The sequence below is a fragment of the Fibroporia radiculosa genome, assembly GCF_000313525.1.
Source record: "Fibroporia radiculosa TFFH 294 genomic supercontigs, scaffold27844, whole genome shotgun sequence".
In the NCBI taxonomy this organism is placed as follows: domain Eukaryota; kingdom Fungi; phylum Basidiomycota; class Agaricomycetes; order Polyporales; family Fibroporiaceae; genus Fibroporia; species Fibroporia radiculosa.
In genome coordinates, this window is record NW_012133506.1 from 32640 (window position 1) to 58900 (window position 26261).

The following is a 26261-nucleotide window of genomic DNA, read 5'->3' on the forward strand; positions in this document are numbered from 1 at the left end:
GAATCTGAACCCGACTCGCAGGGTGGAGCCAGCGCCGTAGAAGCAGTCGAAAGCGCATCAGGTAGAAGCTGATGTCCTTTTGGTAGTCCGTCCGCTCGCCTTGATAGATTGGTTCGAGGCCTTGCGCTCAAGGGCCACAGTCGAGTCGATGGCTGAGTAAAGCACATCGACATCCTATGAGAGACAGAATCGCTCACTCCATACTCCAACCACCAGAAGCCAGAACCACGGGCGGGGAGATCATAGCGAAGACCCATAGCGAATCCAAGGCCCCGACATACACGCGACGGCATCAGTCTGGACGCGAAGGATCTAGGCAAGGGGTCTCGAAGCTCTGGGACCGGCGCAGAGAGTAAAGCAGGAACGCATTTCCGAGAGCCCACAGCCGCCGAAACCTACGGGTACACCGTTTCCATGAGGGAGCGAGCAATCTTTCGAAGCTTGGCCGCTAAACAGGCGGTACATTCCCGCATGCAGCCATCGTAGAACGAGTCAACCACAGATCACATGAGTAAGAATCGTGGATAGCATGCAGAACGCAGGGATCAGGCGAGGAGATTTATGCCAACCTTCACATGAATATCCAGAGACTGAGTTCCAAGAAAAGCTGAATGCACCTAAGCTTAAGGTGCATACAAGGCCAATGACTACTGTGTCTGTCGGCGATCGCACGGAATTATCCTTGTATGTCATGAAGCGACCACGACAGGTCCCGCCGCATAACTTCGCCCTCGGCTATCATGGCCGTGCGGATGCACAACGCCCGGCAGGGAAAGGCGAGACTCGGTACGACTCCAAGCTGTGAACACACCGATAACACGAGGCCAAATCAAAATTGAGCTGAGGATATTATCGCCGTTGCTCGCGACAATAACCAAAATACCTAGTACAATATTAGTCTCCAGTGTAAAGATGCTGCGTATGCATGCATGACACACCTTCTGTGTCCATGCATTACGAAGTTGGGGAGCTAGAATACTCCAGCGATGGCTACTAAGAGGGCTAGTATCCTCGGGGACCTCCACATTTGGCTACTCGAGAAATCGAAGCTGTACATACTACATCCTGGTTTGCTTGTGTGAGAAGACACGAGGCTGAATGAACAAATATAGAATGCAAACAACTCGAATGCATTGTCCTGTACATCCGGAAGAGTTTGACAAATCGTTCCTCATGGTTGCGACGAGAGAGAACGCTCCAGAACGTGGCCCAGCAGATCCAAACTGTGTCATGAGGCTTAGAAGGATGAAACACGCTCGAGACATCGAATCTGGATATCCCCACACTAGATATGAGGCAAATTGAAATTGGGCTCTTTTAGATGGGCATATTGAATGCCCCATACAGTAGCGAAAGGTTTATGGACAGATCGTGGTTATCCATCATCAAAGTGATATGGGCAAGCGTCATATTGAGGAGATGAATCCACATACTAGGCAACTGGCAGAGCGAGGGAGGCTAGAACGCTCCAGCCATCGTACATAGCACGCGAACTGCATAGTAAGCGCGTGCCCGTTGTACGCGGACTCCACCAAATGGCTATCGCCATGAATCCAGACCAAGGCCCTGACGCACACTTGATGTCGCACAAATGGTCGAGATACCGCCAATAGCGAACATGGGGGCTGTAAAGGGCCCAGACCTAAATTAAAACGCATCAAATCAGAAAAAGCGATATATGCGGGGCGAGACGGGAAAGGAATGAGATAGCGGAGAGCATGAGTCAAACCAATGAATAAATGACAAGAGGATAGAATACCCGAGAATAATAATTTAGATGTTACGAAAGAACTTTGGCACCGACAACTCCGGATGAAGTAATGTATTCATGGAGTTTCGAGAGTCTCTGCCCGACATTCCAAGTCTCGGAGGCACTAGCAGAAGAGGGCACAGCCCTATGGGACCATTCGTGCGCGAGGTGGAAACATGGCGTATAGCATACTCTTGGTCCGATCGGTCATAATTGACACAGCATACACACAGTGTAGACGGCCAAGACGGACGAGATCGTATACAGTTGTAGACGCAATAGCAGAAATCCGGACAGCAGCAAGCCCGAAGCATCACGGAACGCTAGCACACTGCGCAAAATTTGAATCATCCGACGTCGCCGCAGTATACGAAGGCCACGAGGGTCGTGTCCGCGCTCGCATGGTCGTTAACCCGCTGCCCTCAGGGTCGAATAGAGGAGAAAATAGCGGCGAGACTGTCAGGACAGTAAGGAAGAACATTGTTCTACGTCCCACCTAAGTCCCAGCTCGTCAGGAATGGCTACGGGTAGAGACCTGCCACGAAACCAGAGTACGGCGGAGAATCCGCTGGACGAGAGCTCACCTGCTAAAACCTAGCCCCTCCGTCGTTGAACCTGCCTCTTTATCCTTACACCTTGAAGTCTATTCAGAAAGCGTGCGGAATGCTGCACCAGTCGAACATGCATGAGGATGTCTGCGGATAATTCGAGGGGTTGGGACTCCGAGACTCCAGCGGCCAAAATTGCTGCAGTAGTCAGGGTGACTGCGTCACACGACGCGTACGCCCACGTGCCGTGTGACGGACTCGCGCCCGCGAACACACCGCGGCAATTCTCCGCGGCGCGAGACGAGCGCGACTTCGATGACAATCATGACTTCGACCGTAAATCACAACCAAAGCGTAGAGGTCTACTCATATCTTGAAATTAAAATAAAACACCAGAAGCTGGACAAGTCGTTTCATCGGGGTATGCATATAGTCGCCGACGCACATGCTACTTTTCACCTTCGAAGCTGCGATTGGACAAGTCGGCCCTCATACGACTTTCCTATAGTCGCCATGCAATGGGTTGAGTACATGTGGTCGAGGAGAGCATTCGTAAACATTCTGCTTACGAGGAAATCAGGTAGGCTACAATTTATTGGATTACACGGTTTGACTGGAATACTCTATGCCAGCATTCAGCTTGCTTGCGCAACAGCAGAGTCCTCAGTGGCTGCCAACGTCTTTCAACTCGCTATAGGAAGTCATGGTGCCCTCGCTCCGAGTCGCTGCTGCGTGATAAGCGCTTGTCAACCGAGCAAAGATTTTATGGTGGCCACAAATTTGTTGTACACTAGTCCTCTCTTCAAGTCACTGCGACGCGCTGACCTATTGGAAATTTCGAGCATGTATGCGCCTTGTACCAAACTACTGTTGTCAGCTAAGTCGACAATGTCGTGGACAGCTCAGCAGACATAGGGCCAGTGTGTGGCCGCACCTCAATTGAGTGAGTTTCTCATTCCTCTCTATAGTGGTACTTACACCAGTGAACCGCACTCGACCTACCGTCATACCATAGGTGCTTCCTCCATTCATATCGCGCCTACAAAATCTTGTCGAGTCGATCGGATGGCCATTATGATCTGATCGGTTTGTACGTCAGCTGACTATGCGCTGCCATCGACGTCACCTGGACAGTGGATACACTGGCATCGAGTCGTCTTCGACCCAACCACCATGGACAAGATATCTAGGTTCCTAAAGAGCCATTTGAACCACCAGTCATCAGCCTACACGTCCGGTGCTCACACACCTATGCCTGCGATCCCTACAAACACGCCTTTTCCAACGAGCACCGACCTGTACCGTCACCGCAAGCAGCGGGGAGTCAACCTCGGTCCGTACACTCGCTTGCTGATTGATTCACTGGTCGTGATCGTGATCTGATTGGTATGCTTTACAGGATCCTGGTTTGTCCTCGAGCGCTGGATTGCCGAGAGCCCCTTTCGTTCTGCTGCTAGCCCTGCCCAGAGTGATCTTGACGTCGCGCGCGGCGCTGACGCGAAGGCCGTGCTGGAGCACCATTGGGATACTTGGATATCTGAAAGTGACTGGGCCTGGATTGTAGAGAGGGGCATCAATACTGTTCGCATCCCGGTACGTTTCTATCGATGTGCGTTACTCTTCATTCTCGTAATAGATGAATCTTGCTCTACGACATGTGGACTGAACGACGCCCGCCTCATGTGCAATCTTGGCGCCATGAACCGATGTCTCGGGCCGCCCAGAGAAGCATGTCTCAGCCCATCCATCAGCTCGGTCCTATCTGACTGCTGCGCTGCCTTGCTCTGGCAGCGCGTGCGAATGAACACGGACGAAGAGATAGGGTGATTACTCTTGCACCGACTGACCGGAAATAACAGGCAGTCGTTGTCATTTGCAAAGGAATTTTTCTGTGTACAGCCCAGCTTCCAGGATGAGATCGCACTGACACTATCGATACAGATCGGCTACTATCATCTCTGCGGAGCAGACTCATCCGTCCTTCAAGGCACCGATTTCGCAGACCTCGGACATGTCTTCGCCGGCGCGTGGACAAGGATCACGAATGCGATCGCGACGGCTAATCGATATGGTTTGGGCGTGCTCATTGGTACGAGTCCATATCTCGATTCAAGCCAATACATGCATGCATTCATTCATTCATCCCTTTCGCTGTAGACCTGCATGCCGCTCCAGGTAAACAGAATGCAGACTCCCACTCCGGCACGTCCCTCGATCCGACGTTCTTCGCGAACCCGCACAACATGCGGCATACCACCCACATCCTGTCCGTACTCCTATTGCACCTTACAGCGTTCACCCATTCGCAGAATCCACCTCTGCCTAATCTGGTCGGCATCGAGCTTCTCAACGAGCCGCAGCCGCAGTCCCGCCACCACGCCTTGCAGCGATGGTACGTGGACACCTTCCGCGCCATGCGCACCATCGATCCAGCCATCCCACTCTATATCGGCGACGTTTGGATGACCGATCAATATACTGACTTCTTGAGTGGGGCTGCCGTGGATTTTGTCGTGCTTGACCATCACTTGTACCGCTGCTTTACACCCGAGGACAGCTCCACCCCCGTAACAGAGCATGCGCGCGCCCTGACAGACCCGAACGCGTGGGCGCCACAAATGTTTGCTCGGGTGTCGCAGAAACTGCAGGGCGCAGGGTGCGGCTTAGTTGTCGGCGAATGGAGCGGGGGACTCAACCCAGGCTCCCTGCACGGTGTAGACGAGGACCAAGGGAGGCGCGATTACTTGCATGCGCAACTGCAGTTGTACGATCGGTGGTGTGCGGGCTGGTTCTTTTGGACATACAAGAAAGAATCTGGAGACAAAGGCTGGTCATTCAGAGATGCAGTGGGAGCAGGTGTGTTCCCAGCGTGGGTGGGCATGAGAGCAAACAATTCAGTCAAAGACGACCCTATGCGGGTCAACAGAAGAGATAGCGCAAGAGACAAAGCGTTGGGTGAGTGGCTGCGCAACGATAGCGAGAGGGTAACGACAACAAATAATTTAGGCGAACATACATCGTTTTGGTCACAGTATCCAGGGAATTACGAACATTGGCGGTTTAGCGAGGGCTTTCTGAGGGGGTGGGAGGATGCATGGATCTTCTTCGCCCAGGCTTCCCAGCAATATGCCACCTCGGTCCCGGAACTTGGATTCAAGGGGCCATGGGCAAAGCGTAGAGCCCAAGACCATGCAGCGACGAAAGGCAATGCCAACTTATGGGAGTTTGGTGAGGACTACAATTGCTCTTCGCTACCGTTCGTATTAACAGAGTGTTCAAGAGCATGGCCTTGCGCAAGGTGTGGATGCTGCAAGGGCTGACTTTGCGGAAGTATACTGTTGAGTCATTCGAGATCAAGCCGGTTATGGACCTTCACACAGGTAACATCGTTGTAAAGTATGTCTCGCAATATAGGACCGTTTCTGACGTACTGTGTGCGCCGACGTAGCATATGGATGGACCTACGGCTCGCGATCGAGGTGCGTAATGCTATCGATCTTCACGTATCGTGTGAGCGGGCCCAACAAATTCCTGTGAATGAATTCTGTGTGCACAATCAAGCGTTGGAGGGGCAGACCATGGGCGGCTCGCTCGGTGACCATTGCGTGCAGTTTGTCGTAACTGGTGTCGTCCAGGAGGGTGACGTCTTTCAGGCGTGGCCAGGCAAGACCGTCTGGATTTGCATTGTTCACTGGCTGCTTTGGCCGCAGGAGCTCGAGAAAACGGTCTGCGCCCGAGTTGATGATGACTAATTTTGTGATGGTAGCGAATGCTGAGATGAACCCGCGGGTGAGCGGAGACATGGCTACATTCAAGAGTACGAGAGAGGTGAGCGCCGAATACCGCGCGCCGGAGACCGGGAGCCACTCCATGAACTCGCGGAACTCGCTCTGGTCAACGTTGGCGAGCGTGAGGGTTTCTAGCACGGGTGGGACGAGGAGCGAGCACATCAGGCACACATTGTCACCGGATACCTCCAGATCGCGGAGATGGGGTAAAGCTATAGGCGTGTAATCCCCGCTCGCGCGCAGATCGACGTGTTTCCCCCGCAGCACGAGTCTTGTCAGCGTGGGTGATGCGGCGAGAAGGTCCTGGAATTGGGGAAACGCCAGCTTGCGGGACCACAGCCAGCGAATGTCGAGGGCAGATAACCCAACGAGCGGCGGCTTCCGCCATGGGAGAGCGACGCTATCAAAGCGGACGGACGATAGCGCTGGCGCTCCGCCGTCGAGCAGCCGAGGAATGGCGACTTCCTGATTACCAGCCGGCCCACTTCCGGTGAGCGATAGTCGGAGGTAGCGCAGGGAATATGAACGCGCATCTGCTAGCATTTCACCCACGATGAGGACTACGTTTCTGTGGTGCGCAATAAGGGAAAAACGGCGCCAGCGGTCGCGGTGGGGAAACACGATGGACATGGATGCGATGACGGCAGCGCTGCTCGGCGCAGATTTGGAGCAGAAGTCGAGAGAAACGTCGAGCGGATGGTTGCGCGAGCGCTCGAGTGCGAGATGAGGCCAGCGGTATGGGCGGAGCGGCGCGATGTGCAGGTTTGTCCAAAGAGTAGGCGTGCTGATCGCGACATTTCGCCAGCGGCGCGAGACGGAGGCGATGAGCATGGGAAAGGGAAGTGCGCCCTTCGGTTCAGAGAGGCTGCCAGCCTGGAAGATGAGGGACAGTATCTCGACGGGCAGACACTCTATCGGGGGAATCAGGAGGAGGAGCTCAGTCGTCTTTTCCTTGATGCGGGCCAGCGAGGCTTCGATACGCTGCACTTTGAGAATGAGGTTGTTCACTGAGTCGGTATATTGATACCGTGCTGAGTCCGCCTGGAGGATGTACTGCATGCCGTGTGGGTGCCGCAACACGTCCTCCTGGCACACGCTGTGAATCGACAGGCGGGAGAGGGTGGAATTCAGCTCACCACGTAGCTAGGATCGGCTTGGATCAGCCGTATGAGTAGACCGCGCTGCTGCTGCAGCTCGATGGCCTGGCGGGCGAGCGCGTCGATAATTCGCTTGATGTCGTTGCGGCGGGGAGATGTCAGGCTCATGGATGGCATGTGTGGGCACGCTAAGCTGGGATGCCAGCTGGGGGGTGAGGGGAAGGTGGGTGCAGGAAATGAGAGGAGAGAAGAGGAAGAGGAAGGGGATGGGGGGTTGAGGGTCGTCGCGGGAGACTGGTTGTTGTGCTGGTGGAGAAGTGATGAGTACAGATGCCGCTAAAGTGCCGGCAGTTGGATTTCAGTCAGGTCGGAAAACGGATCTGCCTCCCGATAACGGGTCGTCGCAGCAACATTCACGGAGGACCCGCTTATTAGGCTTTCAGGTGCGTGCTGCCCGCCGCCTGCATGGAGTCTCCACAGCTGGCCTCGTGAACGACCGCGATTCATGTCCGCCATAACGCGATATTAGTCGTGTGATCAGGAATCCATAGCATCTTCCCATCCGGCGGACAAGTCAAGGTCAAGACGCACAGCCCGCAGCTGCCAGTCCGCATGCATAACCTTCAAGCTTCAGACCCGGCGGCAGACTAGCTACCCAGCGGCACTTGCTGTAATGAACCTCTTCTGGAGGCCTACGGAATCTACAGATATCTTTCCCGGGCCCGTTCAACGATTCAAAGTCACACAATCCAGCTAGCATGCCTCCCGGTGAGAGTAGCTGCAGCCTGCAGGATAAGCTCAGGCCGCTGTGACGTTGTCCAGAGACGCCCGCCCGCTACGACCACATCGCCTGAAGAGGCTCCTAACTGCTCGCCCCTCGCAGACTCACAGCCCGATCATCCGTCCCGAGACTGAACACAGCCAAATCCATTCCGCAAGCACATATAAGATACGAACCAATTAGACAGAGCCCCACTCCTCTCAATTTCCGCCCTCAGTCGTCCCTGGAATTTGGTACCCTATAGCGGAAGTCTCCGCTTCGACGTGACTGCGGTGAGCACCGCCATAACTTTATGACTGTGTTGCCTGATTGACTCAAATTACTTCCAGTCTCTTTCTCGCGGCGATACCTTCTCCTTCTGCAGTGTGAACTAGCGCGTCGTGATGGTGCCACCGCACATGATGTTGCTCTACATACCCCAGACAGTATGTGTTTCTGGCGGAATAGTCAAGGGCACCGTAGAGCTCGATTTCCGCCTCCTACACGAGGAACAAGTTGAGGAGGTGCATGTGAAGCTGAGGGGTTATGCACGCACGTACGTCGCATCCTTTAGTCTTCCTCATCCCTCTCACACGTCTGTCCCTCGATCAGAGACATCAGGCGTAACAATCAGACTATAAGACAGTTCGTGGAGCTCGCGCGGGAGAATACATCCGTTTGGACCCGAGGATCGATATACCCGTCACCAGGCCAGCACGCTCTTGTCGTCCCTTTTCAGTTCCGCCTTCCAGCCGATCTGCCGCCTTCATTCAGTTGCAGCACTATCGGGGCTTGGGCAGTTGTTCGGTATTATGTCGAAGCTGTTGGTGTGCGCCCGGGGATGCTGCGCCTGAACAAGCGGGCATCCCAACCATTAGCGGTTGTCCCTCACGACTCCATTGGCCAGAGGATCAAAACTCAAGTTTTGGCTGGATGGAGAGGCCCAATGGGAGACGGGTACGCAGAGAAGAGAATACGGAAAGGCCTGTGGGGAGACTACGCAACTGTGGAGATGAAGGTGTGCATCCCGCGCCGCTCTGATTTCTCAAATGCGGATATAACTAACCATCGCTTTCTAGTACATGTGCCCGATGATTTCTGTATTTCCGCTCTTCACAAAGGTACCGTTCGTGCTTACAATTGTTACGAAAAGCAAGGAGATGGACCGTGACAGCGAGAAGAAGCTATGGCCCGTTCCTCCCCGGTCTCCTCGGGAAGTAACATTCGAACTCAAACGTCGAGTACACATTCGTGCTCACCGCATGACCCAGTGGAGCAATCATACAGTATGTTCGTTAGGTGGACTAGGGGGCTCAGCCGGGGATCCAGATATGGAGACACCTGAGAACGAATGGATACCCTCGGAATCGGAAAAGGGCAAGGGCAGATGGAAGCAGACTGTCTCCTTTAGTTCGTCCCTTGAGTTCAAGTGTCCTCCGTCATTCCGGTTCCCCATCCTAACATGCGAGGTAAGCATACATAGTCGGGTTCTGTGTTACCACGTTTCTCATTACATGGATCAGTACTCGCTACATATCGAAGTGAGCTTTGGCGGTTTGTTCAACAGTATAAGCGTAGATATTCCGGCCGTGATAGGTTCCGGCATGTTGAGTTTGGAGGATACCACTCAAAGTGATACATCTCCGATCATAGTCGTGCATCCTAGTGCTAACGCGCTTGATCTACCTCCGTGAGTTCTGATTGAGAGTCTGTGTTTTTCAGACGCGCTCATTCGGCCCGTCGACGCAGATCATATTGGAGCACGGAGAGTTGGAATGACCACAAGGAATAGTATTTGTTGAACGTGTTCGTTCAGCTTGATGGGTATGTCCGTTAGATGCGATTTTGTCAGGTTGTATCACTGAGCATCAGAGCAGCATCCTGAGGCTTTTGCGTGTCGTTTCGAATGTTGATATACTTTACAAGGTCAAATCTGTGCACCTAGTGCGGCGGCAACAAGGGACGACCATGCCCCGTGAGTAGTACTTCTTACATGCCATAGACTTGTGACTGGCATTTACGTTCCACCTATTCAGGCTCTGTAAATAATACCAATCTTGAAGACTGTAAAATAAATTTTCCGTGCATGGGGCACTTACTTATTACAATCAGCAGCATGGCATATGTCCTACCTCGGCGCCCATATTGTTCGAGTCTTGCTCTCACAGTTGGCTCATGGAATAGTAGAGTACATAACTGACCTTTGTATATAGTCATTCATTGCATGTATGTTGTCCGAGAACGGACCTGTCTGATTCCGCTGGGTCAGATGCGGCGACGGTGGGTCTTGTACATCAGACTTTATCCGTAAAGCACCAGACGGAGGTCATGTTCAGAACGATGTCGGCATTGCGAACCAGGCATAATCATATTGGCTGAATATAGTACAGGTTACGATGCCCGGTGACTGAGTCTAAGGAAGAAGTGCTTGAGTGCCAAGGAGCCAATCTACGTGCGGCTATTACTGGGGGTGGCTGCTCGGCCTCATTCTGTCACTATCAGTTCTGTTCGACTGTTTGGCCAAAACGCGTGCCCTGGCTCGCATGAATTGGATGCATGAGCTGTGAAACATATGTCATCTTTGGAATTGTAGTAAGATGGGCTTGAACTATACTCCTTCCCAATGGGCTCACCTCAATGCCCCCGTCCCCATGAGACTTAATCGCTCTATACCATGTGCGGCCGACAGATTTGTTCATACAGAGCTGCACACGAGATCTCCATATCGATGTACCTGCCGGGCTGGGTATACTGAGAAGCCGCCGGGCGTAACTCTGCGTCATTTTCCTCAAGCAGCACTCCCAAGGTTACGATCACCTTGTCGAACGGGAAAGAACGGGACCTCTAGTAGCAGCGCTCTCTGCGGAATCTGTACAGACGCACGACGAGCGTGAGACGCCACTTTTGCATGGGCAGATAATGCACGCATTCACGTTACCTGCGGTGCTTGCCGCCTTCGGTTTCTCGGGGCTTTTTGCGCGCCCGTCCGACTACGACCGAACACGCTGCCGGTGGATTCATATCTCGCTAAAGACGCCGCGACAAGCACGGATTTCGCCCGCCCCGCATAGGAAGCGCCTCGGCATACAGCAGAGGAGAGTCCTGTGGACCCGTCGCCCCCCTGCTATGAAGTCTGCAAGGTAGTACTCGCAGCGGGGGACTGCGAGAATGTTCGGGGGTTGGTATGTGCGCGTCCGCCCAGTCGGCAGCGAACGATGGCGCGAAGAGGCAAGTTTCACCCGGACGTTCTCCACAGGCGGTGCCAGAACTGAATTGCATTCACTCTCAGCCCCCTCAGACGTTCGGCGCGCTCAGCTCTGACCGCCAATCTGCAAGGCTCAGCTTCTGTAATTGCTTTTCCTTTTCCTCTTGTCCTGCTAGGAGATGCCTTCCCTCTGGAGCGCTATCAGCCCAACGGGTCTATGTGTTCTCGTTAGATCGCATGCCGTTGCTAAACCAGTTTTCACATCCATCCTCCCGAGTGAGTGTCCAGCCAGCAAGCGAGTCAAACACGATGTCGTATAGTAGATGTTGGGTGAAGCATAGCGCAGAAAGGCGCTCACAAAATGAATCCGCAACTGGAATGTGGCGCGAGTCGCTTTGGATTCGGACTTCAACTATCTCCTCGTTGCCTTCCGTTTGCTTTCCCGTCGTGTCGTGGGAACATATGATACCGTTCATACGTATAAATCCAGAGAAACAGGTCGTATATAATATGAGTGTGGTGACCGTCGAGAAGGGGTCTGCTGTTTACGACTTCCTGAGAAGGGGATCCGATCAGTCACGGTCTAAAACGGATACCTCCAGTGTCAGCAGAATACATCTGCCTTTGGAAGGTCCGTAAGACTGACTACTGCTTTTATGTGGTGCTGATGATCTCCCGTAAGCCGCAGCCGAACGACTGTCCGCCGCAAAAGGGCCTCAAGAAAGCTTTCAGACTCTTTTGGAAGCAAATCACTACTGCCTTACGAGTATCGCCGTCAAGTAGGAGAACCTTACAGCGGCCATATAGGACCATCTACTGAAAATGTAGGATTGCTTTGATACCACTAAATGGGCTTTCATCAATATTATTATTCCCACTGAAGGTATTCTGTCGCATGGGTTATGTTGTTTAATGTCACGTTCTCGCTGATGTTATTTTATTCTCATATCGCCAATTAGCCAACACAGGTATATGTATGAAGCAAAAACATGTAGAAGATAAAGGCTACGGAAGTATATATATTTGCTTCTACCTCCCGTTTCCTACACACCTTGGCGTGTCTTCCCATATCCGACGTCCTTCAAATCCTTCGATGACAACCCTTGCTGGCAATAATTTCTCAGGTGAGGCCACATTCACGCACCCACATCAGCACAATGATGGCGAAGATAGCATACTTGTATTCTTCGGGGAATGGGCAAGCTGCCGTATACGCACCAAGTTTGCAGAGCAATATTCTATCGAGACGTACAAATAATGTGCAAGCACGGGGTTTGCTCTGAAGCTGTGGGGATTCAAAGATCTCCTTGATGATTGGAAAATACTAAGTAATTATGGATGCGGTTGATGATGACAGTTAAAAGCTAGTCTCCGACCTTCGGGAGTATATGCATGCAGCGACCGGCAAAAGTTGGAGCTCTATCCTAAGGGCTTTGTGAATGGAGATGTCTCCGGTATCAATCTCATGCCGCGAATATCCTGCGACTGGTGAGAGCTCGCTCATGCTGCTTGACCTTGACTGGGCTGGACGGGCTGGGGAGACGTGGTATCCCAAGCATTTTGGGCGAAATCTCTGGCGACCATCGAGAAGTGGGAGGCGGTGAACTCATCTTGGGAGATGATGACCTAGAAATGTTGAATGGGATTTTTTATGTAGGCACGCTGTAGTCTCGTGATTGAAACTGTACGTAAAACTTGAAAGCAGCGCACTTCCGAAGGCAGTATATGTTGTGACGAAACTTAGCCTGACAGCATCGTGGTGTAATGGGATCGCGTACATACGCCTCGGAGCGCGTTATGTTCTCGCTCTTTAGTCGAATATGACCATGTCCTTTTCGAGCCTGCTCAATCCAACGACATCTTCATACATGTACCTCTGGATGGTAGATACATGCCGGAAGTTGGATACGAATGGCATGATATCAACTACTGGTAGAGACAACGATTTGCTTTGCTCGGAGGTTCCTCTAGACAACGTTACTCCTAGGGTGTATATCGTGCGACCAGCTGTCTCAGTCACACGCGACCTTAGTTTTTCCTGGGCCATATTCGTTGCTAAGCTTGTTTCCGACATTTCTAGTGCGATAAGCTTTCAGAGACACCACGTTTGAGTCCATTGCATCCCAGCGTTCGATGCCCGAATCTGTTACCTTGTTCATTCCCCAGCAGACATATGTCTCTGGCAGTGCTGTGGAGGGTGAAGTCGAGCTAGACTTCACCCTTGTCCAGGAAGAGCAGCTCGAAGAGGTCCGTGTGAAGCTCAAGGGCCTGATATACACGTACGTTTGCTCGATCTACCCGAGGTTGTCACAGAACACCACAGCTTACTCTGTCAGTCTCCCAGTCTCGTCAGTTCCAGTGCCCAGGCTGTTTCCGAGAACGAGGAGGTCGATATTCTTCGGTTGGAGGTCCCTGTCTGGACGCGCGGAGCCGCCTATCCTCCTCCGGACTCTCATCTCCTCCGCTTGCAGTTCTTGATCCTGCTCCCGACTAAGATTCCTCCATCTTGCGAATTTTATGACATCAATAATGCTGCCATCGTTCGCTATGAGATCGAGGCGATTGGTATCCGACCGGGGACTTTGCGCATGAACAAGCGGATCGCGAAACCGATTGTCGTGCTCCCGGCACATCCGACGAGTGCACGAGTACGATCTGCTCTTCGGGAGGGTTGGCATGGCGCTTGGAATTCCGCTGTTGAAGAGAAGCAGATTCGCCAAGGTCTTTGGGGCGAGCGTGCGCATGTCCGGGTGGAGGTTAGTGCCGGATTTGCTGTTTGAGAAATTGCGTGCTTAGTCCAACGTTGTTATTGCAGATGAAGTATCCGCAACTCAGAGCGTTTCCAATATACACAGCCATTCCCTTCACCGTAACGATATCTACTACGAGCAAGGCTACGAAGCGGGGCGAGACGTCTGATGCGAAGCCTATCTGGCCGTCTCCGCCAGTCACATCTCAGGACATACGTTTTGAACTCAGGAGGGAAGTACATGTTGTCAGTCAACACCTCTCTGGTATTTTCCACGAAAAGAATATCCCTTTGGATGGCATGGATCGCTCGGCGACTGAGGTCAAAGTGAACGTATTGCCGAAGAAGTGGGTACCTCTCGATACGGACGCATCGAAGGGGAAGTGGAAACAGCAGACCACATTCTCGTCGACAATATTTTTATCGTGTACTCCAACGTTCAAGTCGTCTCGTGTGGAAATCAGCGTGCGTTTGTAATCCCGTCTGATAGTATTTGGTGAACCTCATCCCTGGTTTGTATTCAGTATACCATGCACATCGGTGTTCCATTTAGTGGATGGCAAAACAGCGTGACTCTTACCCTGCCTGTGATAGTATCATCGGGCATGGTTCCACCTTCAGCGCCAGCATACTCAGAATATGTTCCCCCGCCTCCTGAGTTTGTAGATGGTGCACTGGGTTTACAACCTCCCGCTTTCGATTTTCCGCCGTGAGTAGCTATTCATCTCACGTTCTCCGCTCTCCGAGCGCGCATTGAATTACATTTGTCCACCTAGATCCTACTCAAACATTGTTGATTCACCGGAGCACATAGGGATATCAGTCCAATAGCCCAAGCGCGCGTTCGATCGAATCCCGCTTTGCTTCGTCAATGCCGATTTGCTGATTCCCTATCTTTCCCCGACCGGCGCGCCGCTCAAGGGCACGCGCAATTCATCTGCGCTCACCGAAATAAATCCGTTTCAGTCAATGGTCACCTCGGGCGCCTCTACTGACCGGAGCCCCCTTTGTCTCCACAGCGAATTTCAATTTCGATCTCACTGGTTCTAAGTCTGTTCGTCGTGGCACATGAACCACATCGGCCTTCACAGACCGCCGTTTTAATTTTGATTTATATAGCATCGCAGAGTCGGTGCGAATGTCTTCAGTGTCATATATTGCCTGTTGATTGTGATTCAGATGACATAGTAAGAAATAGGGTCTAGTCTAGTTTTCAAGGACATTGATATCAATTGTATGAAAGGACATTATGTAAAGGGAAGATGGAATATATTCGCTGTGATGAATTTCTGTTGTTTACCATAAATCCAAGATTCCATGCTTCATTCATGAGGGTAAAGTCATTCAATATTTATTAATAAGGGGTATATGCGCCGTCTACTCATCTATGCAAGCGGATGCACGCCGATTGCTCATCTCACAATTAAGCCAACAGTATCTTCCTTTTGGCAAACAATCGTTCTAATGTCGTAATACAAGTCATAAGTGCGTTATAATACATCATCAAGAGGCTCGCGTGCAAAACATAAGAGACATATCCACAATGGAGGTCCAAAATAGTTCAGGACCTAATAAAATAGCGACGACGGCATGGAAAGATGTTCTTTAACAAGCGACACAAAGCACAGCATCGAGCGAGAACAGAGAGCTGTGGTTGCTACGAGCCCGTGGAGTTTGGTACAAGACCGAGGTTCATTTGCCACGTGTTGTCGCAATTATAAGCAATCCATAAGCCCCAGAATGTGGTACCGCCTCCGAAGCAATCCGCCCGCTTGAGACCTTGGCTCAATTCGTAACCCGGAAGAGAGTAAGAACGCATTGACCGCTGGTAGCACGCGGCGCTCATCGCCTCGTAGTTGTTTGGATCAAGGCTCGAGATGTACTGAACTTCTTCCTCGGTAAGAAGCGTCTGGAAATAGTCGTAGATCCCTTCGAGGATGTCACCGACGGTTATTGTCTGACCTTTCTCAATTATGATTGGCCCCCATAACGGGGCTGCGATGCCAATCTCGCAGTGAATGTGCACGGTCTCCGTGAGCGGGTAAGTCGCCGGCTCGTTGAACTTGGAACTGAAATCGCTGACGGTGCCGCGGGCGGACACGCGCTTAGAGGTGCTTGGGTTCTGGGTGATGTCCCATTTGAGCTGCAGATTGTCGGCGTTGTCGGGGTTTGGAATGAGCCATGGGCACATAATGATCGACGAGGGGGACCAAGTCATGGTTCCAGCTGTTGGAGGCCATACAGCGGACCAATTCGATGGTGCTCGGCCAGGTAACGGCCATCCGCCAGACAAGCCAGAAACCGCGGCGTCGTTAAATGTCGGATATGTCCGAGAGTCGGGGTCCGTGAGGATATTGGTAGCCCAGAATGCATTACAAGGAGTAGTGGGATGGGGGAATGGATGTGGTACCCATCCCGAGGGCGAAGGAGTAATCACGGGACGCGACGAAGGTGCCCCGACCATTGCAGGAACGGCAGTAACGTAGGATGCGCTGACAACAGGTGTGCCGATGACGGGAGTGTTGATCATGGACGTAGTGATCATGGGTGTGCCGACCATTCCTGGTAACGAGGGTATCGTAGGCACGGATACGGACATTTGCATCGGTGTTGTCATAGGCATATATCCTACGACAGGAGTACCCAAGACGCCGGCTGGCTGATATACTGGGGTTTGAACACATTGCTTTATGCGTTTTAGCAATCACGACAATAAGCACAATGGAGTCGCAGCTTACATAATACATCTGAGCACCACCGTCTCCCGGCAAGTTTGTAGCGGGCGAGCCGGGAGAGCCTCGAGGAGAGCCATGCAACGATCGTGCTGGAGAGCGAGGAGGCGTTGGATATGGATTGCGTGGCGTGTGTGCTCGACTCCAATTGGGGCTCACTGCAGCAATTCGTCAGCCACGGAAAACTTGAACAATAAACTCTTACGTACGAGTTGCACCCGAGCCCGCACCACTCGTCCCAGGCGGAAGAGGTACGTGTCCTGGGGTGGAGGACCCGCGCAGAATACCGTGAGAAGGAGTACTTCGACGATGATGAGGAGAATGGGACATAGTGCAGAGATTATGATAGAATTATTGTTGGGCGTTGGAGATCCTAATACGTCGGTCCCAGAATCTGAGTTCGTAAATTAAGTGAGGGAGAGATGAGGGCAGTCAATGCCTGTGGTCAAACTTGGAAGCGATATACAGTCAATCAGCTGGTATGCACTTCAAGCTTTCAAACATACCAAGTGTGAGCCGGAGACGTAGAGCCTTGATTTGACAAGACAATGTTATCGGGGGGGAAGGGGCTGGAAGTGAGTCGAGCACTCTCCCTCAATTTATATGACTGGACTTACCTCAACATGCTCCTTGTACTGGGTGAAATACGATCAGTAACCACCAGACGAGTTGCCGCTGTCGAACTAGCCGAAATGTGCACGGCCGACATCAGGTTGCTTGGAGACTTTTTTGTGTTTCTTCTGTAAGTCTTGTTCAGAGCGAGACAAGGAAGACCCGGAGAGAGAGTACAATACAAATTCAGTACAATGACATGTCAATCATCGCCAGGGACAGGCTCACTTGTGATGCTCTGTGGGTCCACCGTGAGAAAAGCGAGCAATAAATACTAACTCGAGAGCCCCTTGAATGGATGTTGCTCTGCAATTGTGAGAGCTTCAAACTGCCTGCAAAGATATGGATATTTGATAGAGTCAATGAACCAGTGTACTTACAAATATTATTTACCCTGAGCGTGGCGTCGCCGGCGTTGCATAGGAATAAGACGCTTGCTCCGCGGACATGAGCGCCTAGTTAGCTAATGACTCGAAGAAACCAGCGTAAACCCTTGTGTCAGCGTCTTTTCTCCCCGTTTGGATTCTTGCATTGAATCCATTTCTGTCTTAGTCTCTCCTCAATCTTGATTGTTCCAACACCGATTACACTTGTAGCATCCAGGCTTTTTTGTGATCACCTTGCCAGTGCAGCGAATTTCTCTTGGTCACAATGCCGAAGAATTGTTGGCGATAAATGACTTTGAACTAATTACATGGGGTCAGGCATTGTGAATCTGAGAAGGGGTCGCATGCATTGCTTAAAGTCAACTGCATCGTCCTTTTTGAAGAGTTCTAATGAGATAATTGATTCAAATTCACTTTCCGAAACTTATGGACCAAAATCCGCACCCACATTGCTTGGTACTCCAGTAACCATAGTCCGGAGCCAGGTCTGATATGAGATCTTTCTCACAACTGGACGCCAGTTACCTTTAGCCAATAGACCGGCCATGCTCGAAAACTCTTCGCGTGATGACCACTGCGATTGCCAGTGTCCTTATGGATCAGGCGTTATTCCTGCCCTATCGACGACGGAGCTTGTCCACGCAGGTTCAGATTGTCTTGGCAGAAAGTCGTGACGAGTAGTCTTGATACCGGGGCAGTCCGTATAGAGCGAAAGCATGAGGTTAGCATCCAATCTTTATCTCGCTAATGGCTAATAGATGATGTAAGCCCCAAATATGACTGATGGGCATAGACTATCGGGAAGATTGATCACAGGCTCCATCAAGCCGCGGTATCTGTATTTGTGCAGGTGCTGAAGGAGGAGGCTAAGTTTATCAGCTGGAGTTGCCTTTACAGTCGGTCGCGGCCCAGTGAGTTTGATTCCCAGATCAGAGGCGTTGCGTTGCAGTGCACATCATGAGCCAGACAACTAGCTGCGTGACGGACGCACACAGTGTGCCATCAACAACAGTTGCTATATACCTCATTCTTCGTACAAAAAATCGGACGCAGGAGAATGTCTCCCTGTGAACTGAAGTTGTTGATCCACAGTCTTGTCGTCAGTGGAGGCTTGCGCCACCGTGCTGCGCATTCCTGACAAATGTTCCATCTCTGATGGAATAGATGAGTGTGGATGAATACACTAGATAAGGCTGTGCACTAACAGAGCAGTGTTGCGCGGTCACCAAAGAGCTGCAGGGTCTTTTTCACGAACGTCACAAACATTGGGCAGTTTACGCTGATGGCATCGGGTTGGAGATAATCGGATTATCAGACGGAGATATAAATCGCCTTGTGGCGCAACATCAACTTGAAGGTGAGTACGCTTTTCCGATTTGGAAGTGACATGGTGCTCGCAAGAGACAGGGCACGGAACAGGGCTCCCAAGATCCTGTCACGCGACACGTCAAGCAATCACCGAGATGTCAATGGTTCAAGCTTTCACAGAACATGCAGTCTAACACACTCCGCGGCGGTGCAACCGGGATAAGGCTTGGTATGAATGATTGTTGAATCAAGCACAGGATCTGATGCCGCAGGACCTTGGCTAACGGATGCATGAACCACACGCTAGAAGACCTGCGTCGTCCAGGAATGGGTCGTACCACTCCATATGCCGCATATGCTCTGCTGGCGCTTTCAACTGACTCATTTCGGTACATAGTCACTGAATTGCTGGAGCGCTCACCTTGTACACTCAGCAAATTGTTAATGTCCGAGCACAACACATGAAAGGCGCCCACGCAAAGCGGAAGGCGATATCTCTTCATTGGAGGCAAGAGTTGCCTTGATCCCGGTATGTATCATCCAGCCGCAAGGGCAGGTCGTGATCCGAACGTATGCGTCTTATACACCAAGACTCTCCTCTTGTGCCGCTGGGCTAGTACCTGCGTGACCATATCCTCCCGTTGATAGCGCTTGCCGCAGCATATAAGCAGTGCACGTACTGTGAAATGTTCATCATACCCTTCAGACCTCAGGAATGAGCACCTCGACCAATGTGATGTCCCAATGCCTTCTATTATGATTAGGGGCTGACTTACTTTCGCCCACAGTCCGATCAGTCTCAGACCGGCTCTGAGACACCCACAGAGACCAGGGTTCCACGACGAACGCCAATGGCATGTCAGTTTTGTAGAGGTCGCGTTCGCTCTCGCTGCTCGGTCACTGTAGCGAGTCTGATAAAGGCTGAAACCCCTATAGGACGAAAGCTGAAATGTGATGGCCGGAAAACCTGTGGCAATTGCAGTCGTCGAGGAATTCCATGTACCTATGTGCCTGTGTAAGCTGTTCGCAACAATTTACTGAGAAGCAGACCTGATACCTCATTAGCGCGGCGCAAAATCAGGCAGATAACCCATCGTGACCTTTGCGCAGCGACCCGTCGCGGTGAATTCAGGGCCTCCAGCCCATACTACGATCACCGGGTGTCGGAGTTCCGCATTGATTAAGAGCCAAGTCGAGCTTGGGAGAGGGTGATATGAGCAGAGTTCTTCGGAGTATGGTTATCTGCCTGCGGACTTGTACTTTAATCAGCTTGTGTATACATACTTGTTGACGTTTTGATTGACTTATGGTCAGACGACGAACTCGTCGAGCGGTAAAGACTTAACTCACATCTGAAATTCGGCACCGAGCGGTGATTCTACGATTCTGCAGCACAATATCAACCCTATCCGCCATCTATGAATCGATAGAAATTCGAGAAGGCTTCCTGCACAGCGCTGATTCAACCTTTATCAGCGGCATGGGGTATTCGGTCTATACCTACGATGCGCGCAGCGGAAGAAAGCAAGAGCTTCCACACGCGTTGATCGAGCCACACATACAAGGAAGACTGTCATGAGTAAGCCAGGAGGAATTTTATCATTTAGACGCTGGCGGGAGCCGTGCTCCAAGCAAGAGACATGCACTCCTCAAAATGAGGACATCGTCAGTCAGGTGTTGAGGTGCGCGTCAACTTGATTTCTAGACGGCCACGAGGCACATTGCAGGATCACCAGGGATAGAAGCGTCTTGGAAGACTTCGACAACTATCGGACACAATACGTATCCAATCAGCGGGGCTATGAGTGATAAAGACTCACCGCCCACGGTATAGCTACTAGTCTGCAGCTTGTGCAATGCTATAGCTGCGACTGTAGCCGTTTTGCAGTAGCTCGGCAAGGCATGAGCTTAGATGTGTATTTGGCAGTGGAGAGACATACATGAAACAGCCCCTAAACTTGTCAGTGATAAAGATATTGTGTCCTCCTTGGGGACTTTGATTAGTTCAATTGACTCCGAGGCGAAGACATGCCACGCACAGCGACGGGACTTCACAAGCATGTGTGAAAATTTGAATGACGGTTGAATGAAATCAGCGCGACGGATATAATACACCCTGAAACCAAAAAAACGCGCTCTGCACGGATCGTTAAGTCAGTCAGGTGGAACGGACGGATCTTCGAGGACCTTTCTACCCGTGATATCAGTGCCTGTAGACGCAGGTATCTCGGAAGCTCGAGTTCACAATCGATTACAAGCCTGCTCAGGGACTCTGTACTGCAGATACGCTTGCTGGAACCTAGTGTTTATATGAGCTGGCAAAGGGTGAGCGCATGTGCGGGGTTTTATAATAGACGCACGAGCACGCTTCTTCTAACCGGGGCAAAAGTTACAGAGCAGACATTTTTGGACAAGAGCGATATCGCGGCCAGAAGCACTGCAGCGTGGTTCTAAATCTGGAGAAGATATCCCCGGACCTCGGCCAGATTGCATAGGCGTGCGGTGATACTTAGCCTTCACTACCGCACACCACACCTGGCCACGACCAGGACCACCCCCCTGATAGTAATTGTTGCGTAACGGGTGAAGTGGCCATGTTGGTACCGATAATTCATCGGATAGCGAGTGTGAGACACTAGATGTCATTTGATAGCTGTTGACGAGACCGTCCACTAGTCTAAGTTGTTAGCTTAATTCTGTTTTACTTTTTTTTGCAAGGGCCATTGCTTGACATCAATGATCGTTTGATGTCCGTTAAATACTTGTGCGATGAAGCACGAGGGTTCCAATGCGATGGCCGGATGCCCCGGATGTATCGCGACAAGCGTTAAACTTTGCGGATTATTGACATTAGCAATGAGATATCCTTCTAGGGAGAATGACTCATACAGGAGTTATAGTCTTTCAGCAATTGGCTTGTGGTACATGCCGACTGGTATACGGTACTAAGGTCTGTGCTCTAGTCGCCTTTGTGTTCAAATTGATATGCGTGATCAGCTCCCCAAGACATGAAATGAGAAAATAAGGTACACCAACCGCGAGATTGTCGCATTCAAAAGAACGAATCGCGAATCTAATAGGAAATACGCGGTTCCAAACCAAGATATTACCAAGAAATCTTTCTGCGAAGTACTTTTAGCGAATGCCTTGCGGACTACAGGCAACCAACCGCCAGGACGACAATAATAAATTAAACCCGCGAACCTTTACACTGGTATATCTTAAACAGGCTGACGGTCGAAAGTTGAACCCTTGAGACGGTCCCTGGACGAGAGTAGCATCATTCTACATCATGCATATTGTCGACAGTGCGCAATATTATCTCCTGTCATCGTAGAAATTTTTGTATTCTCGGCTCCTACGTACGGAGACATAGGTACTATAATCTGCACAAATGTGATATTCGCTACAAAACCTGAAATGCACAGACTCACCTAGACCAAGGAAGTTTGTATTTGGTAGTAAGACCTTCGAACCCAGCGTGCGACCACTTACTCGGGCCCGGCGCCCGCCCACTCAAGATTTCCTGTCATAAGTCCAGATCGTGATAGAAGGTATGATGCCAAATAAGCTGAGACCTCGACAGATTTACCGTATGCTCCCGCAGCGACTTCTGGATGCTATCGGATCACCTCTTCAGTCCCATACCATTGAGATGATGGTTGCCGTTTTTACCAGGGGTGAGAACAGTCGCAAACCTCCCTGAGGCACTGTAGAAGCATCAATTCACACACAGACTTCTGCCGCGCGTAAGGGAGCGAGCAACAGTGAGAGTGTGCATCGACAGAAACACATAGCGAGTGAAAAAATGGCAGCTATACAATGGCTTGGTGACAAGCTTCATAGCAAGACACTATTGTCATGTCAACAGCCGTGAGGACTCTGGCCGCTTGTGCGACACGTCCTCCGTGCCACCAGCATTGCCGAGGAACAACTTCCAAAGGAATTCAGACATTAATGGAGCCCGTCGAATAGTTGTTGATTCGACATTCCAGTTGGCGGCACGCTTTGTTGCTGTTGTACTCTGTTAGATTCCGAAGGTATTACCAAACAAACACTGTCCGCTTTTGGTCAAACCCTCCGCAAAGAGTAATTACATTCACTCTTCATCTTCGAGCGATTTAATCTAGGTGTAACCAAACGCCGTCAGTCGCCAACACAAGTTGGTCACCAGGGATTGAAGCCATGTAAATGAACAACTAAGTGCACTATTACGGTCATAATTATTCACCCAGCATCCAACAGGATATATGCACAGATCTCACCACTAATAAAGTAATAGAATCTCGTAACTCAAGCAGAAACCTCGACCTCTTTGACGGTGTGCTCCCACAATTGTTTCCGTGCATCCTCTGGTCCACAATATCCTTTCTGCTTTATAACGTCTCCTTTGCCGTTGCGCAAATGTGCACCCGACTCAGCATTGAAAATGGCATGCAGCATGTATTCTCCACATTCTTCCGCGGAGACTGCGAAAGGATAGGCCAACACCTGAACAATGGACCCAGCGAGCGGCGTGCGGACAATGCCAGGAGAAGCGTGGACGAACGAGAGGTCCGGATGTTGCTCTGCGAATGACTACACCAAATAATTAAAAATGCGAGCATGTGAGATTAAAACGCGCATACCTCAATCATGAGATCGTTGTATATTGGAGCTGCCTTTGCCGCCGCAGAGACGCTGTAGTGTTTCCTGAGTGCCAAATCATCGAAGTCAATCTTGCCCGAGACGCCAGCAGCGAGAATTGTCATCGCTTTCGCGTCCTCCCCCGCCTCCTTCGCCTTACGCAGCAATGGGATGAGGTCTTGCGTAAATTTCCAGCGTGCATAGTAGTGCAGCGCGAGCTTCTTATCGATGCCCTCTGGAGTTTCGTCTCGGCCCCTGAGCGTCATGATACCGGGGGTGAGCACGAGGAAGTTAATCTTCGCGAGGCGGGAGAGGAGTGAGGATGTGGTAGCTCCAACGTTCTTCATTAGTGTTGCATCGCACTGGATAAATTCATGCTTGGCCTCCGGGGCAGTTGGACGGGGGAAAGACGCGATGATGCTCTCGGCGGCAGACTTGTTACGCCCACAGAGGATGATGTGCGCATTGCCTTTGGTATGGCGAGCGAAAGCCTCGGCTACGCCTTGTCCTATACCAGACGTTCCGCCGACGAAGACAGCGACCGGAAGATAAGAAGGTGCGAACTTTGCATTGGCAGCGCGAGCGATGGAGAGAGAAGGCATTTTGATTCATAGCTCCATGTCAATAGGGTCGGAATATATAGTGCTAGGAGTTCATGTACGCGTTGTGCGTCGGCATCGGTACATAGGGCGGAGATCGCAGTGCCTGCCGCTCGTGTGACGCGTCCTCGGCTGCTAAAGACTTTTGAAGTGAGTGGTACGTGTGTCCGACATCCTTGGCTCCTTAAGAGAGAAAGACTATGAAAGTAAGACCACCGGCCGCACTATTGAACCAGCGTGTCGAAGAGACGATCAACAATCGAACAAGACTCAGGGAGTCAGGATCTCAAGGAGTTTGGGCATGTTATGTGCTGTTAGTATCAGAAGCCGATGCCAAACAACCACCTTCCGCATTAGTACCATCAAGTCCGACTGCCTAACGACCCACTTCATATTGTACATCAAAGAATACATAATTGAACATTGATAAAAGGCTACAGAAGATGATTCCGAACACGATAACCGGCCGCATGAAAACAAATACTACGTATGTTTGCCCGAATTCACTGCGTGATCAACTTCCTGCTCAGTGTGCTTCCACAGCCGCTCCCTCGCTTCGTCCGAGCCATAATAATACTTCTTACCTAGGTCGTCCCCCTTATTGTCGCAGCGATGCGCACCAGCGTTGGCACTGAGCAAAGCGTAGAGCACGTGCTCTGCACAGTCCGAGACAGAGGTGGTGAAGGGGTACAGCACAAGTGAGAAGAAGGTGCCGAGCAGCGGAGTGCGAACAATGCCAGGAAAAATGTGGACGAATGATAAGTCTGGCTGTTGCTCTGCGAAAGACTTGGCATATGTAAGGTTAGCCTCCAAGCAGACCCGACATAACGGAGCGGACACGACGTACTTCGAACATGAGGTCGTTGTATGTCGGCGCGGCCCTCATCGAGCTCACACCGGTATAGTTCTTCTTCAAGCCAAGGTCATCCAGGTCAATGTCCGAGCCGTGGCCGGCAGCGAGAACGGATATGACTTTCGCGTCCTCTCCGGTGTCCTTCGCCTTGCGCAATAGTGGCATCAGATCACGCGTGAATTTCCATCGCGCATAGTAGCCCAGCGCGAGCTTCCTGTCGATGCCCTCGGCGGTTTCGTTTCTGCCCTTGAGGGTGAAAATACCAGCAGAGAGGATCAGAAAGTTGACCTTCCCAAGACTGTTGAGAAGGCCAGCGGTCGTCTCGTCAATGTTCTTCATTAAGGAGACGTCGCATTCGACGAACTCGTGCTTCGCGTCGGGCACGGAGGGTGTGGGGAAGGACGCGATGATTTGCTCGGCGGCGACCCTATTTCGCCCACATAGTATGATATGCGCGTTACCCCTCGTGTGGCGAGCGAAAGCCTCGGCGGTGGCTTGCCCGATGCCGGACGTCCCGCCTACGAAGATGGCGACTGGAACCCTGGAGGGTGCGTACTTTGCGTTGGCGGCTTTGGTGGTATCAAGGGAAGGCATCTGGAAGTTCTTAGGGGCCTGAAGCTCGAATGACAGCCTTAAACACTTGGTAGAGCGCGCACAGGAGACTCCGATAACAGCTTAGGTATTGCAGCTGATAAATCCAGTCCATTCTAGTCCAGCATGAGAGACAGGCATTCAATGATAGTGGCGTTCGTTAGTATCTCCACAGCAGCAGACGGCGTTTCCTCGGAGCACACCGACTTCAGAACGCACTTATGTCTGTCAGAGACCACATCTAGGTATAAGCAGCAGCTTTGGACAAGAGGCAGTTCGGGACAAAGCTTTCTTACTTTTTTGAACCCCTTTGTTGTCTGCGAGCGTTGAGCCCTACGTAGACAAGTAGGCACATCGTGTAGTAAGTATATGTATACCAGTAGAAACCGTTACAAATAACGCAGAGACATTGAGCATACCCAAAGCTAAAGCAAGTACACGCACTTTGGCACTTCCAAGTGCAGTCTACGCAAAGTAACCATTATACAAATGTATTCACTACTAAACTGCTACTACACAAAAATTATCAAACACATACAGCAAGAGCAAACTCCAGCTTTCAAGCTGGAATCCAAGAAGATTGCACGATACAAATGTGGTAAGGAAGGCAGCAGGAACGAGATAATGTCAGTAATGCATATTATGTCAGTATGAACG

General features: G+C 51.2%; 7 protein-coding genes across 7 annotated transcripts; 3 read left to right on the forward strand and 4 right to left on the reverse strand.

The window, feature by feature from the left end:
* Positions 1–3471: 3471 nt before the first annotated feature.
* Positions 3472–5640, forward strand: FIBRA_08073 (uncharacterized protein; the record flags this gene model as incomplete). Its single annotated transcript, XM_012329730.1, has 6 exons — positions 3472–3631; positions 3698–3891; positions 4240–4387; positions 4456–5253; positions 5305–5526; positions 5579–5640. The coding sequence occupies 6 exons, from the start codon at positions 3472–3474 to the stop codon at positions 5638–5640; spliced, it is 1584 nt and encodes a 527-aa protein (XP_012185120.1).
* A 119-nt stretch (positions 5641–5759) lies between these two features.
* On the reverse strand, positions 5760–7351 carry FIBRA_08074 (uncharacterized protein; the record flags this gene model as incomplete). Its single annotated transcript, XM_012329731.1, has 2 exons — positions 5760–7172; positions 7223–7351. 2 exons carry the CDS (start codon positions 7349–7351, stop codon positions 5760–5762), a joined length of 1542 nt encoding a protein of 513 aa, XP_012185121.1.
* A 1014-nt stretch (positions 7352–8365) lies between these two features.
* FIBRA_08075 (uncharacterized protein) lies at positions 8366–9735 on the forward strand (the record flags this gene model as incomplete). The annotated part of the gene is made up of 6 exons (XM_012329732.1): positions 8366–8499; positions 8556–8961; positions 9023–9160; positions 9215–9412; positions 9467–9633; positions 9693–9735. The coding sequence occupies 6 exons, from the start codon at positions 8366–8368 to the stop codon at positions 9733–9735; spliced, it is 1086 nt and encodes a 361-aa protein (XP_012185122.1).
* Positions 9736–13281: 3546 nt separating this feature from the next.
* On the forward strand, positions 13282–14610 carry FIBRA_08076 (uncharacterized protein; the record flags this gene model as incomplete). The annotated part of the gene is made up of 4 exons (XM_012329733.1): positions 13282–13427; positions 13493–13904; positions 13964–14362; positions 14422–14610. The coding sequence occupies 4 exons, from the start codon at positions 13282–13284 to the stop codon at positions 14608–14610; spliced, it is 1146 nt and encodes a 381-aa protein (XP_012185123.1).
* A 944-nt stretch (positions 14611–15554) lies between these two features.
* On the reverse strand, positions 15555–16959 carry FIBRA_08077 (uncharacterized protein; the record flags this gene model as incomplete). The annotated part of the gene is made up of 3 exons (XM_012329734.1): positions 15555–16583; positions 16636–16787; positions 16839–16959. The coding sequence occupies 3 exons, from the start codon at positions 16957–16959 to the stop codon at positions 15555–15557; spliced, it is 1302 nt and encodes a 433-aa protein (XP_012185124.1).
* A 6269-nt stretch (positions 16960–23228) lies between these two features.
* FIBRA_08078 (uncharacterized protein) lies at positions 23229–24163 on the reverse strand (the record flags this gene model as incomplete). Its single annotated transcript, XM_012329735.1, has 2 exons — positions 23229–23513; positions 23564–24163. 2 exons carry the CDS (start codon positions 24161–24163, stop codon positions 23229–23231), a joined length of 885 nt encoding a protein of 294 aa, XP_012185125.1.
* Positions 24164–24643: 480 nt separating this feature from the next.
* FIBRA_08079 (uncharacterized protein) lies at positions 24644–25607 on the reverse strand (the record flags this gene model as incomplete). The annotated part of the gene is made up of 2 exons (XM_012329736.1): positions 24644–24946; positions 25008–25607. 2 exons carry the CDS (start codon positions 25605–25607, stop codon positions 24644–24646), a joined length of 903 nt encoding a protein of 300 aa, XP_012185126.1.
* Between the last annotated feature and the right edge of the window lie 654 nt (positions 25608–26261).